At 40.4% G+C, this 13,392-nt stretch overlaps 1 protein-coding gene across 3 annotated transcripts in view; it reads left to right on the top strand.

Moving 5' to 3' along the window:
* ptprub (protein tyrosine phosphatase receptor type Ub) overlaps positions 1–13,392 on the top strand; it is a 133,817-nt gene that overhangs the window by 37,441 nt on the left and 82,984 nt on the right. For all 3 annotated transcript variants that reach the window (XM_028424917.1, XM_028424919.1, XM_028424918.1), the window contains exon 2: positions 2,825–2,956. In XM_028424917.1, the coding sequence (XP_028280718.1) occupies positions 2,825–2,956 (132 nt within the window). The remainder of the gene's footprint in view (positions 1–2,824; positions 2,957–13,392) is intronic.

Here is a 13,392-nt window from a genome sequence, read left to right as displayed (position 1 = left end):
AGATACACATTTTTCTGTTAATCTGCACTGTGGTAAAATTAGATTTATTTAGTTAAATTATCATTTGTAACATATGTAAGCATTCCACAGAATGGTCTGCCTCTTAACCACAGTTACCAAACCTTGGCAGTGTCTGACTTTGCTCTGGTCACTGCACTAAATTATGCTGTAATTATTCAGGTAAAAAATAGCCACTGACACCCAACACACCCATTGGTCCTGCAGCGGCAGCAGAGGAGGGACTGTGTTTGTCATGATGGATGAGCAGGATGTCACCCACTGTGTTCTGAGGAGATGACATTCCCGGGCAGTGCCGGCCACTGATCCTGGCTTCCTTCTTCTGGGTGATGAGACTCTTGTAGGGAGGAGTCTGTAGGCTTCATTTACTGAAGCAGTGGGGAATAATATAGTGCCAGCGTTTGGATGTGTCAGGTCCCATATCTCTGGCTGTTCTATTAGAAATAGACCCCAGTGCGGGACAATTAACCCCTGGCCTCAGCAGCAGATCTGTGCCGTAACAGCCTAGCACGGAGAAATAAATCAAGCCTAGTGGGAGAAGCATAAGCACCCTCCCCTCAGCTCCGGGTTGGCTGCTGCTATCGCCCAACGGCCCACGCTCAGATGATGGTAGATGTACTCCTGTGTTATCATATCATCAATGGATGTCCCAGTAATAGGCAAGAGCAACTAGAGTTTGTGCTAGTGTTGAACACTGTAACCTTTGAAAACAGAGAGAAATAGCAGGTATTATTATTGGTATTATCACTAAATTGGCTGCACTTTACCTTGTGCCGCTGCAAAACCTGAAAGTGGAATCTTGCACATGTGGTGTAAGGAACTTCTCATAGGGTGTTTTAGTTGTAGCAATGGTCGTCATGCTGTGATTTGATTAGTTGATTGGTTGCCTGTGTCCAAATGTCTTCACTTCAAGTTTTCAAAGACAACTCCTTCACTGTAAAACCATCTAGCATGGCAGCTTGCAACTTCTTCTCAAACGTGCTGTTTTTTTAGACTACAGTAGAAGTGTAAGGCAGTTTCACACCAGATTTATTGATGTGTAAGTCCAACCAATTAACACTACCACTACTGAGGTAATCACTTTAACCCTTTCAGCCTTTCCCTTAGTCTTTGTTTTTAATCACATGTTTGCGTTAGTATTTGGGAATTCAGAAACACATTCTTAATTGTATCACAGAAAATATAGTTTAATGCATTGAAATGCATTAAAGCTTTGTTTGCCTCAACACTGGTATCAGTCACTATTTTTTTCAATACGTATAGTAACTGTTTAGTCGAGCCCAACAAATACGTTTCAAAGATGTTCCGCAGACTTCCTTTCTGTTGCTTCAATATACTTTAGTATCATGTGTTGTAGTGGTTGTGACATCAAAACATTTCAGATGCTGCAGAATTGAGCTATAACATATTAAAAACAGTCTAAAGGTTAATGACTGGAAGCTGTGCCTGTCTCATACATCAGTAGTAAAAAACTGCCAAAGAATCTTCACTGCAGTGATGCCTGCTGTGTTTCTGTCTGCAGCCTGTCGCATACAGACCGTTTGTCTAATAGCAGATTAGAGAGAAGAATGAGCAGCAATAAAGCTGCAGACCACAGGGGTCACCTTCAGGACCTGCTCGTGGTTATTCCTATCATTAGCATGCCACGTCTCGTGCTGTCCTGCTCCAATTATTACTGATACAGGCTGTGGTCTTATGAATGAGCTGTTCGAACTGCCCACTGTTAAGACTGTAATTCTCACACCAATGGACTAACGTGAATATGGAAACAGATGCAGGGAGGATCGACTGAAGCGCATTATTCAGAACCCAAGGGCCATTAAAGCCATAGCTGTTAAGTATAATTTGAAAAAATTAGTTTTTTGGCGCATGGAATAGCAGGTTGTAAGGTTTTATGATAATCACTACATTCCCCAGAGTGCCTGCATCCCCAAATGTTATTACTATTTGTATATGCCTTTATGAATAGGCTTCAGGTTATGTAGTCTTGTTTGTGAATGCTTTATGGGAGGGAAGGTTCTGCTCAGATGTTTTTTTTCCCAGGCTTTGTTTGTGTGTGTGTCTGAAATAATTATAGGTTTGATTTGTTGCTTTGAGAGACTCTGTGCACATGTCAGCAAGTTAGCTTTAACAAACACTGATTGACATGTGATGTACTGACTGTATTTGACCATTCACATTCACAGATGCTGTGATTACCAGATCCTTGCAGACAATGTTAGAATCTTTTTTTTCTCCTATATTCTGTAGACCCAAATGTATGTCTGTATCACTGAGGGAAAACGTGGTATACACCGTTTTTTTCAACCATGTTAAGGCGTCTCTGTAACTGCCCCAAATGACACCACAGTTATTGCAGCCTTTCATACCAATGCTGAGCCACATCAGACCTGTGGTTGACATTCACATAAACAAGCAAGCAGAGGTCACTTCTTTGGTCTGAAAGGGCAGAGAGGTGGTCACTGTGGCTTTGGTGCTTATTTCATTGTGGCTGGCAGCTAAGGTTGAGTTCAAGTGCACACTAAATGTGGGAAAAGGCGATTTGATTCAGTGACCATCCAGTGTCCGTATAAGGGAAGTATTCGGAACACACCACACTAACTTGTGACTCATACTAAAGACAGCTCTGGTTTACATTAGTGAGAAATGAAACACTATGACTCCTGACTGTGATCCTTAAATTTGACTGTTATGTTGTGACTTTATTGTTGTTCTTCAATGTGTCTTTTGATTAATCTACCTCTCTCAAAATAATGTGATGATTCTCCTCTTAGTGAAAGCCTTTGTTTCACTTCTCTTCTTTTAGCCGCCGGCTGCACGTTTGAAGAGGATTCAGACCCCAATCTGTGTGACTTCACCCAAGGGGAGGAGGATGACTTTGACTGGATGCTGTTCCGGACGTATGGTTCACCTTCCCCTAGCTTTGACCTCCTGAAGGGTGAGTACTCTGCTCCCCTGGTACTCTGTCTTCAGTACTTAAGCTGATGAGGAGTAGTTAGTGTGCACTTTTGAGAAGAGCTTCGTTTGTATCAGAGTGACAGGCTTAGGAGACTGTGTGCAAATCAGCTTTCATACATGTCCAGTGTCCATTATGCCCCAGCTTTAATGAAGCACTCATCCTGGTTTTGTCTGCTTCCTGCTAACCCCAAGGATAATTTTATGTTAACCATCCTCACAGGACTAATGGAAACCAGCATTTTCCTGCCATCATCCTCTGTACTGGTGGTTGCCAGAGGGAGATGGCATGCATAGTTTATAAGGCTCTCCTCCATCCCTGCATTAACAAATACCTACAGGGATCTGACAAAGAGAAGAGTGCAGTTTCAGCTCCTCAGCAGAAATACTGGTGGCTGCAACGGGCTCTCTGTAACACTGGCTCTCTGTTTTACTGTGCAGTATGATTAAGGATCTGACCTCACTCGGGTATGAGCAATCAATCAGTTTATGATATGGTAATGACAAATCCATGTCAAAAACATGCATTTAAACATCGATTGGTTAGAGGAGAGAGAAATGCCTGACATCATTAAACGGCAGAAGAGACAGTTAATGTGCAAGATATGAAGATACATACACCAAGAGGAAAGATGACAAGATGGGATACAATCAGACACTTAACATCCTTTAAAAGAAATAAACGCAGGCCTCAGGGAACATCCTGTCCGCTTGGAAAAGATTCACTCAAGTAGCCTTTTGAAAATGATCAAAAACATCCTGCAGGGGTAAATTATAAAGCTGGGTATGTGCGATTTTGATTTCTACCACTAAAATTCCTTGTTGTCTGCTTATCCAAATACAATTGTGATCCCACATTTAATTCTAAAGCACGCCTCATTCACCTGCACGTCATCAGCATTCGAGTGAGAATCCGCCTGCAGCCACCAGCCAGTTCACAGCAGGCAATGAGATAATTAATACTATTCCCTTTGGGTTTAATTAAAACTTCCTGCCATGGCATTTCCAACTATCTGGGCCCTTCAGTGGAACAGACTAGCACAGGTGGAATAAGGCAGGTACTGTAATCCGCACATGACGAGACGGCAAGAGAGGCTTTTAAGCAGCAGTCTTCGATCGATCAGCTCTGAGGACCAAGAGACAAATTCTGATAATTTATTACCTGCTCATCCTTCAGCTCTGCACTAGAAGTATGTTCTTCATCTGATTGTTGTCACTGCATAGTGACAGCAGTGTTCCTTCATTAAGTACAACTTGACATTTTTACTGTGTTATTCAAGGTGGGTAACCTCACAGCAGTACAGGTTACAGTTTTTTTCTCTTCTCCCCCTTGTCTCTGAGTTAATCCCCCTGTATTGACTTCCAACCATGTATCACATAGGCAAGCCAAGGTGGGGTGTGGGGGGGGGGTAACAAGAGTTTATGAGATAAGGCTATTTACATTGGACCAGTATTAACATTGTGGAGCTGAGAAATTGGTGTCGAGGGAAGATTAGTAAACACAGCTGAGATAGCAGCAGCTTGTGGCTCCCAGGAGAAATTAGAGACTACCGCTCCCATGAAAGAGAAAACAGACTTAGAGGGGGGGAAAAAGGAGAAGATAGAATGTGGTGAGATCTTAATAAGAATGGCCCATTTTATCACATCCTACTTTATTTTGTGTTACATTGGAGATGTCTGGTTGTTATTGATAATCCTCAGGTCTCTGGTGTTTTTTTAATCATGTGGTGACCTTGTAAAAAAAGAATGTGTTTGTATGTGAGGTGTACCTCATTTTTATGAAAGAGAGATTCATTAGCTGGAAACATTTATTTGCCATGATATTCTTTTGCCTTGAAGAGAATAGGACATTAAATATGGCTAATGTAGCTTGCTTTCTTTGTCTGAAGTGTCCTCAGGAAAGACAGGAAGTTGGTCATTCATGGCTCCTCCTCAGAGGGAGAAGCCATGAATGAAAAACTGAATTTATATTTTGGTTTCTGCTCTCAAAATGTAAGGCTGCTGTGTACTTTAAAGGCTTTTTTGGCCACAATTTTGGAAAGTTTGACTAATGGAAAGAGAGGAAAGGTAACAAAATTCCAGGTAGTTGACCTAAGTGGCACCTTTGGAAAAAGTAAAACACCACTGCAGGATTCATCTGGAGAGAGGTTTTACCTTTAGAAGTACAAGTCACACAAAAGAAAACAACATTTTTCTCTTCTATTCATTGTTGACATCTTTTTTTATCATAATTGTTATAGCACTTTCCCATGTTGTAAAAAAAAGATGGGGTTACAATGATTTGTATCCTGTATGTAGGAGAAACATTTCTCTTCCAGCTCTCTGCGGTGTGAGGTGATTGTTGTTGAAGTGCCTCTGAGCACACAGTCCTAGCTGTCCACCTCAGCAGCCACACAGATGCAGAGAGTCTTGGATGTGCAGTTATCTCGACTTTAGTTTCCAGCTGAGTCAAAGGGAAAAAAAGTCTCGACAACGGTGTTGGAATAAGCTGCTGCTTCACTCCCACTGTGTGTACCATGCTAATCTTCATGCAAATACTGTTTCTGTAGAATCCAGCTCTGTCTGGTTTGTTTCTCCATAAGAGTCAACTGATTGACAATATTATATTAGCTTGTAGCACAAACTCAAAAAACTGTGCTGTAATAATAATAATAATAAAAGGTTATATGATGCATGGCCCTAAGCGCTGTGACAGGGTCAGAGCCTGGTCAGCTGGCAAACACTGTAGCCGCAGGCTCCGTGTAATGACCTTAGCAGAGCTAATTCATATAATAAAACACAGCGTCCTCCATCTGTATCTGCAGCATCCTCTATCAGGTGGTGTCATTATGGCCTTTACTATCTGTCACCTCTCACCTCTTGCTCGGCCTCAGCCGCACATTATTATGTGTGTCATTGGCGGTGACCTGAGATTGGTCTGCGTCTGTGAAAGGATGAGGTGAAGCAAGGAGACGGATACATCTGCTCTGTGGGAGAGCTGCTGTTATCAGAACTGTCCAGCTGTTCATACTGGTTTAATACAATGTTACACTGGCCCCCTCTGCACCTTTTTCATTCACCACATATTGAATTTATATATATGTATATATTTATATATATGTTAAAATGATTGAATGAATATATATATATATATATTGTCTATTAAGCGCTGTTTTGGAATAATCTGACAGGATCTGGTCAATGTGCTTTCTCTGTCTAAAGTGTTTCTGTTTTTTCTCTTTTAAGGAGAGAGTGTGAACAAAATATTTTGTAGTTAAAAGTCCTTGAATAAATATTCATTAATGAAAAAAAATGAAAGTTATCAGTTTTACAGCTAAAGCTCGACTTCAAGGCTAAAACTGTGTGATGATAAATGAAATTAGAGATGAGATAAAGTGGACTGTTGTTTATATTCAGGCGTGGTAATGCATCCTCAGTTCATGAAGGGAGGAGGAACGCTTTTAATGTCTTCTAGCTCGAGAGCTATATTTATCATTTCGCTTGGATTACAGAGGACAGTTGTCCCCTTGAAGAGGGGTTGTGTCCGGTTGTGTAGTTCTGAAACACTGCAGGGTTTCAGCCCATCTAAATGTTCCACCAGCTGACTCCACTAATTAACACACCTTCAGTCAGAGTGGGAGGAACTAATTAGTGAAATCAGCTGTAGTATTCGGTGGGAGTGAAGTCCTGCGGAGGCTCGAAGGGACACTGCTGGCTCGTTGGGATAATTGCTTATGACTCATTAGCTCAAGGCAAAGAAGATCTTATTGATCGCTGATGTATTATATCAATGTCTGAAAGGCCAGGCTCCTTTTTAAAGCATCTTAGAAATGCCTGTCTCTACACAGAAGCTTTTAAAATATAACAAATTAATTGTTATTCAGGGAAGTGAGCATCAGCTCCCTTTATGTCTTCTCAACAAGGTAAGAAGGAACCATTAATATAAATGATGGAGACATTTTAAAGCCTGCAGTCTAGCAGTTTTGTTCCCTGTTTTTCAGGCACACACACACCCAGGTGATAGGTAGGTATGCTAATGCAGCCCCCTTTGGCTTTAGTTTCCATCTAATTAGTGTCACTTCAGAGGGACAAAGAGAGGGCTTTTATGTGTAAGGTTGCAGGTTTAACAACATAATTGAGGCTCAGGAAGCTCGCTCGGGATTGTAGCCAAATTGACTTTTGAGATGAACCACCTTAACTCAGGTGAGATGAAGTGGCCGGTCACTTGAAGCGTAATAGTTCAGCTCATGAAAACGACCATGTGGGTGACAAATGCTGCCCTGCAGGAGGGTCTTTTCTTGGAAATGCGGATGTTTCTCACACATAATGGCAGTATGTGACGTTCATAGGCTTCTGTTGTGACTGCTTTGTTTTTTTATATATATATATATATATATATATATATATATATATATTTAAACAATATCAGCTTAGTTTGCAACACAATGCAGAGTAAAGCCAGCTGAAATGGAAGATAATAGCATTTGTAGAAGGGCAGTGCAGAAATTAAGTATTAAAAATTGCAGTTCACACCGCAGCCACTAGGAGCTGCTCCAAAAGCCAGTTAGTCTCCAAAGACTCCCATGTTAAAATGGCTAACTTTATAGCAGAAATAAACCATCAACCTGGTTCAATGATAATCAATTGATAGGTTTCACTTTTCATGACGGCTATATATTTTTTTTATGATTCAAGGACTTCAAATTCTGCCTAATTATGGGCGTGGTTACCTTAAATGACACTCACAGGGTGAGCTTCCACGACTGGCCGCCTGCTTCCTGTCAAGTCAATTACTATAATGCTCCCTTTTGCTGGACAGACAAAACAGTTGTTATAAACTCGACCGTGTTCAGAATGAAAGTCTTCCTTGGCCCTCAGTTGGAGAAAGAATTGGTCTTATTGTTTTTAAATCCGCAGAGGGCTTAGCACTTTCCTTTGACAGGCGCCCTGAACACACACGGGACAGATCCGTCACTGTAGATCATCCACTGAAGGTCTCCTCACTGTACCTAGCATAAATTCTAAATCCGCTTAGGGTGCCATCAGTCATTCTTGAGTTCAGGCATATCGCATTGTTTGCAGTGACACTGTCTAAAAACATATCATCTCTTCTGCAGATAGACAGAAGCCCTTTTTTAAGATGTGGTAGTAGTCATTTTAATTTTAGAGTAATCCATCCCCCATTTTATTTGCTATGCCTTCTTATCTTACATTTTGTTTTCCTTTTTTTAAAAGCACATTAAGCCTGTCATATCAGATGTGCTGTATTAATAGTTTTGACTTTGCTGTCACTGTCATAATTAAATACATTCATAGCCAAACTGCAACCATTAAGGTCCACTTATGATAAGAATTAATAGTAACCCCACTTATGGTGCTACTATTTAATCTGTAAATTTAGTGTGGGCTTAGAACATAACATAGTCAGTCAGAAAGACAACTGAATTTTAAAACCTAATCCAGCCAAGGCCCTGTGTTACTTTCTGAATAAACAGCACATTACTAGAGTTAAACTATGTGAATCAAATGTGAACATTCTGAATAAACTTTCAAAGATATTTCTCGTCCTGTCTGCCGGCTTTGAACATCTTTAAATATTTGAAGTTTTCTTTCTTCTTCTGATATCGTCTTTTCAGCTAATCACACATTCTCTCTTTGGCGATCTGGAGATTGGAATAAGCTTTGTGTGTATGACTGGTGTGTGTGTGTCACTGGATATTCCCCCACCTCTGTGCAGTACTCCACCGGTGCCCATACTTTGCCCTGAGTCTGTCTAAATCTTCACAGATCACAGGCTCTAGCAGGTTGTTTGAAACCAAAACAGATAGCTTCCAAGTGTTTCTTAAAATTCAGTTTGCATGCAAGCCTGGATTTTTACTTTTTTAATGTGCATGAGTTGAAAAAAGAAGATAAAGTGTAAAGTAAAAGTTCTTTACTCGCACCTAGCCGGAGTAGTTTCGGATCTTTTGTGAGCACTCAGACATGAGCAGATGAGATGTCAGATTGAGATGTATGCAGATTCACTTTGATAGTACTTTATTAATTAAAGAAAATATTCACATTTTTTGACAGCTCTCACCGGTGGAGCTGCAGTTAAAGGTCAGCCACAAATAAAAGTAAAACAGAGATGAACAAACACATACAGTAGTTATATGTGTACTCTGTAGACAGTTGTCTGGGTTGTTTACACTCCAATTATCTGCATCCATGGGTGACTTTTCAGTGCACAGTTAACATCCAGTGTCAACGTTCAGTGGCCAATGTGTGAGGCATATCTGGATTAATGAGAAAACAGTGAGCTAATGGTGGATGCACATGTACACAGTTTGACTCTGACGCCTTGGACTGGGATCAGAAGACAAAAAAAAGGTTTTAGTATATTTAAAACTTTGCACATGTACAAAGAACAGTTTTAAGTCCAGTTACAGTGTTCAACTCTAGATGAAACTGATATCTCACATTTTCTCACCAAATTAGCTCAGATTCATGAAATGCTTTGGCACAGGATTGTTGGTAATTTGGTGCTATTTAGTAAACCAGCTCATGTCACATGTCCTGTAGTTTTGAGCCAAACCACCAAGGACGGCGTCACACAATTAGAGCAGAGGTAAACAGTAGCAAGTTGTTTATTTGCAGGCTTTTATTAGAGATATATGTTTTTATCCTAATAACCTGTAGGGATCACTTTGCTTCTCATCACTTTCCAACCTGTAACCTGTGACCTGTACATTTGTGGGTGCAGCCGGGAACAAACTTTGTGTGTTCTAATTAATAGACTGTAAAGATGGACAACCTCTGAATGACACTGTCTAAAGCAAAAAAGACAGACTGTAAAAAAAAAAAACCTGCAAACCCTCCTCATTCTCGGTGACCAAGCTGTAATCTCCTCTCTCAGGCACACAGTCAGTATGTGCTCTCTCTGTCTGCTTCCATTTTGGCTTAACCCCCAGAGCTTGTCTTGTTAATTTATGGTTAGAATGCTCCAAACAATGCTTCATTTCCTGAGGAGGCCTTTCCCTCTGTTAGTATAAAAGGGTTATGAGCCGTGATGCTCCTGGATTGGTTTTAGTGCTCATTCCTAACTTTGCTGTGAATCAACAAAACTGTGCAGTAAAGGTAAACAGAGTAAGTCATGGGAAAGAAGTGCAGAGCAAGAACGGTGAGGGGAGTACCGCAGAAGCTTTATCAGGAGACAAAAAAAAATCATACTTAGAGCAATGATATTGCCATGAGCGTGTCAAAGTGCTGAAGCTAGTAATTCGAAGAAAAAGCTCAAAATTGAAGTCATCCCGGTTTATGAAATCTCTCCACAGAAACAGGCCCCCATAATGCTTCACTTTTACTATGGAATGAGAACGTGGCTCTCATCATCACCAACTTGCTGACTCGCTGTTTGAATGGCATTATTCTCCAGCGTGTGCTTTATTTTTCATTGTGAGGTTGACTGCCTTTCTAAGGGGAAATAAAATGTTGCAGTGATCTCCTGTGGGAGTGTGAAGCCACCACCATCTGCCTATAAATGCAGTGCCCTGTGTCCCTCTGGGACTCTAGTTCATACTTCACAGGCCCCGCTGGGAAAACTGGTTACAAATCGCAAAGCAGCTTCTGCTGCACAACAGCACTTACAAAGACGCTTGTATAACCATGCATCCTTTAAACTTTTGAGCATCTGATTAGAATTCTGTCATTGTTTCTAAACATGTATTGTCTCCATATTTATCAGCAGTCACTTTGGCCGATTTGAATGTAAGCTGTGTCATTTATGCCTGGAGTGTCTTTGCTGTAATCGGGGTGAAAGGAGCGGGTAATGGCAGAGATAAATGGCGTGAGTAGAATCTGTATGCAGCCATTGATTGGCTGTCGTGAGACTTAATGATATCAGTGTATTTTCTCAGTACACATAGTGGGTGGCAATCGAGTTGTGAGGAGAGGTTCTGAATGTACAGTGGGCTGTTTTACCCCCTATTTGTTGGAATAACATCGATTTGAGATGTAGGATGCTCTCGAGTCGGCATCTGGTTTGAGATTGGTGAAGTGCCAAGAGGGTCCTTTAGAGAATGAAGGAGAGGGGACAAAACATTTTATTCTGTCTTAATGTCTCCTCCATCCCTGCCATTCTCATTCACATACTTCCTCTCAGGTGCAATTTAATTCAGCACCGTTACCATAATAACTCTTGTCGTGCACAACACTCAGTGTCAGTAATTGATATGTAGGCACTGCTTCTGGGTGGAGCCATTTGCATTAAATTGTGTTAACTGATATGATAATGAATGTGAAAGGCCTGATGCAAGCAGAATGACTAACTGGAGATGGATGGCTATTTGAATTATACACAATAAGTAATATATTATATCAGGTCTCAGGGGTCCACAGCTCTCCCTGAATTTGTTGCCTGTCTCATTCGGATCAGCCCGAGCTGCCTGGATATAAATAGTCTGTATCAGAACTGACATCTCCTTCTTCATCTCCCCAACCATCCTTAATGATATGTGATGAGGAGGGGAATATACATATGTGGAAATAGATGGTGAGAGTGAATAAAACTCCAGACACAGAAAGTGTTAGAATATATTTTAGGCTTTTAGCAGTGATATTAGAGAATGATCTGTTTAGTATGCTGTCCATCTCTGCGCCTTTAACCAGACTGTTGATAATTAGCTGCTCAAGCTTCAGCAAACTTTATTATTCTCCATTAATGCACATGAAGCATATTGCTTTTTTTGAAAGACTTAGATGCACAAGATAAATTAGTTGCAATAAGGTCAGTGACTTCATTGAAACATTTTCTGTGTTAAAAGCACAAAAATATTTAAAAAAATGTATATTTAAAAATGTATTAGTGCCATAATATAAACCATTATTCCAATAGCTAACTTTTTCAGGGTCACAGTCCAAGCATTTAATGGTTTTTGTAATAAAAGCTTATATATATATTTTAAAAAATAATACAATATTTATTTGTGCAAACGGCAAATTTAAAATCCTACCATAGTCTCGCCTAGGGCACCATAAAGGCTAGAGCCGGCTCTGCCTGAGCTGATGTATCAGACTCTGTCGTGAGAGAAAGAAAGTAAGTAGGGAGCATTCATAATGTCACAGGCTGGTTCCTGTGCAGTGGTGTTCTCCTCCTAGTACTGATTTCACCTTCATCCATGTCAGTGCGGTCACTGTGTGTATATGTCAACGTGTTTTTTTTTTTCAGAAGTCACAAACTATATTTAATGAGTGCACGCAAGCAGTTGCTACCAGTCACCTAACAAAACTTGTAGTTTTAGTCAGTAAATGTCACCTTAATTTTAGTTTAGTTTTGTCCCTGAAGGCCTCGGTAACTTGTCCAAGGCCTACCGAGGAAGTTCCATTTGTAATTGTCTGTAACAAGTTTTGCTTCTGTCACCTATTGATACTTTATTTGCACAAGGGTAATATTTGGCCACCAATATTCCATTTTCAGAATCTGATGTATTCATTCTGAAAATAATAATAATAATAATAATTTTCAAACCCTCATTGGTGTGCAGTGAATCTCAGGTTAGTCTAGATAAAGACGGCCCTCTGAATGGGGCTACTGTGACTGTGACTTAAAAATACTTCAGATTAATCCACATTAAGCTGCATTATTACAAAATGCCTTAAATCTAATTTACAGAAATACACAGACCAGTTTTCACATTGTTCCAGCTGAGTCCTCACTTTTGCATCTTTAAGGTTTGGCAGGCAAACACATGTAGCTCTGGGTTCTTTGCATTGTTGGTCATGCATCCCACACTGCAGCAGCTTTTAGCCTGTTTTTTTTCCTCAAAAGCAGGAGCAGCTTTGCTCTTTGACAGTGTGTGGGGAATTATTTAAGTTTTTTTAAATTTGTGAATTGTGTAACCCTGCTTTTAATTTATTAAAGATGTTCTGTCTGGCTTTTGTTAGGTTACATCTCTCAGCAATGAACTGAGTAACCACCCAGGGAGGATACTTGGATAGATTTAGTGTCCAAATTATCAGTGTCCTGCTGTAAGTCAGAACCTGGTAGCATTTTAGTGTACTGCTGTATGTATTATCATTATGATGCTAGTCTTCTGTGATAATTAAGCCCATTAAGACATATTCTGACAGGCTGTTCTGGAGAGGTAGACTCCACTTTTCATCTTCATCCTCTCGTTCAAAGGCAGAACTGCAGAAGTAGGCGAGGAAGGCTCGGCTAATGTGATGATTGTTTTCTTTCATCGGAGAGATGGAGAAGATTATTTGCGTTACTAAAGAATCGGAATGTTTTTTCTTCTTCTCTGACTGTAAATGTCAGGCTGGACAGCGGGTTCAGGAATAAAGAGGATAAAGGTTACAGCAGTCTTTAAGATAAGAGATATTCATTTTTTTTGAGGACTGCTGTGTGTGCTTTTATGGCATCTGTAAGATTGCCACATTTGATTCCTCTTTCTCAGTCATTAC

This window comes from Parambassis ranga, chromosome 16 (assembly GCF_900634625.1).
Source record: "Parambassis ranga chromosome 16, fParRan2.1, whole genome shotgun sequence".
NCBI lineage: Eukaryota > Metazoa > Chordata > Actinopteri > Ambassidae > Parambassis > Parambassis ranga.
Note: the sequence above shows the minus strand (reverse complement) of the source record. Positions and strands in the feature narration are given on the sequence as shown.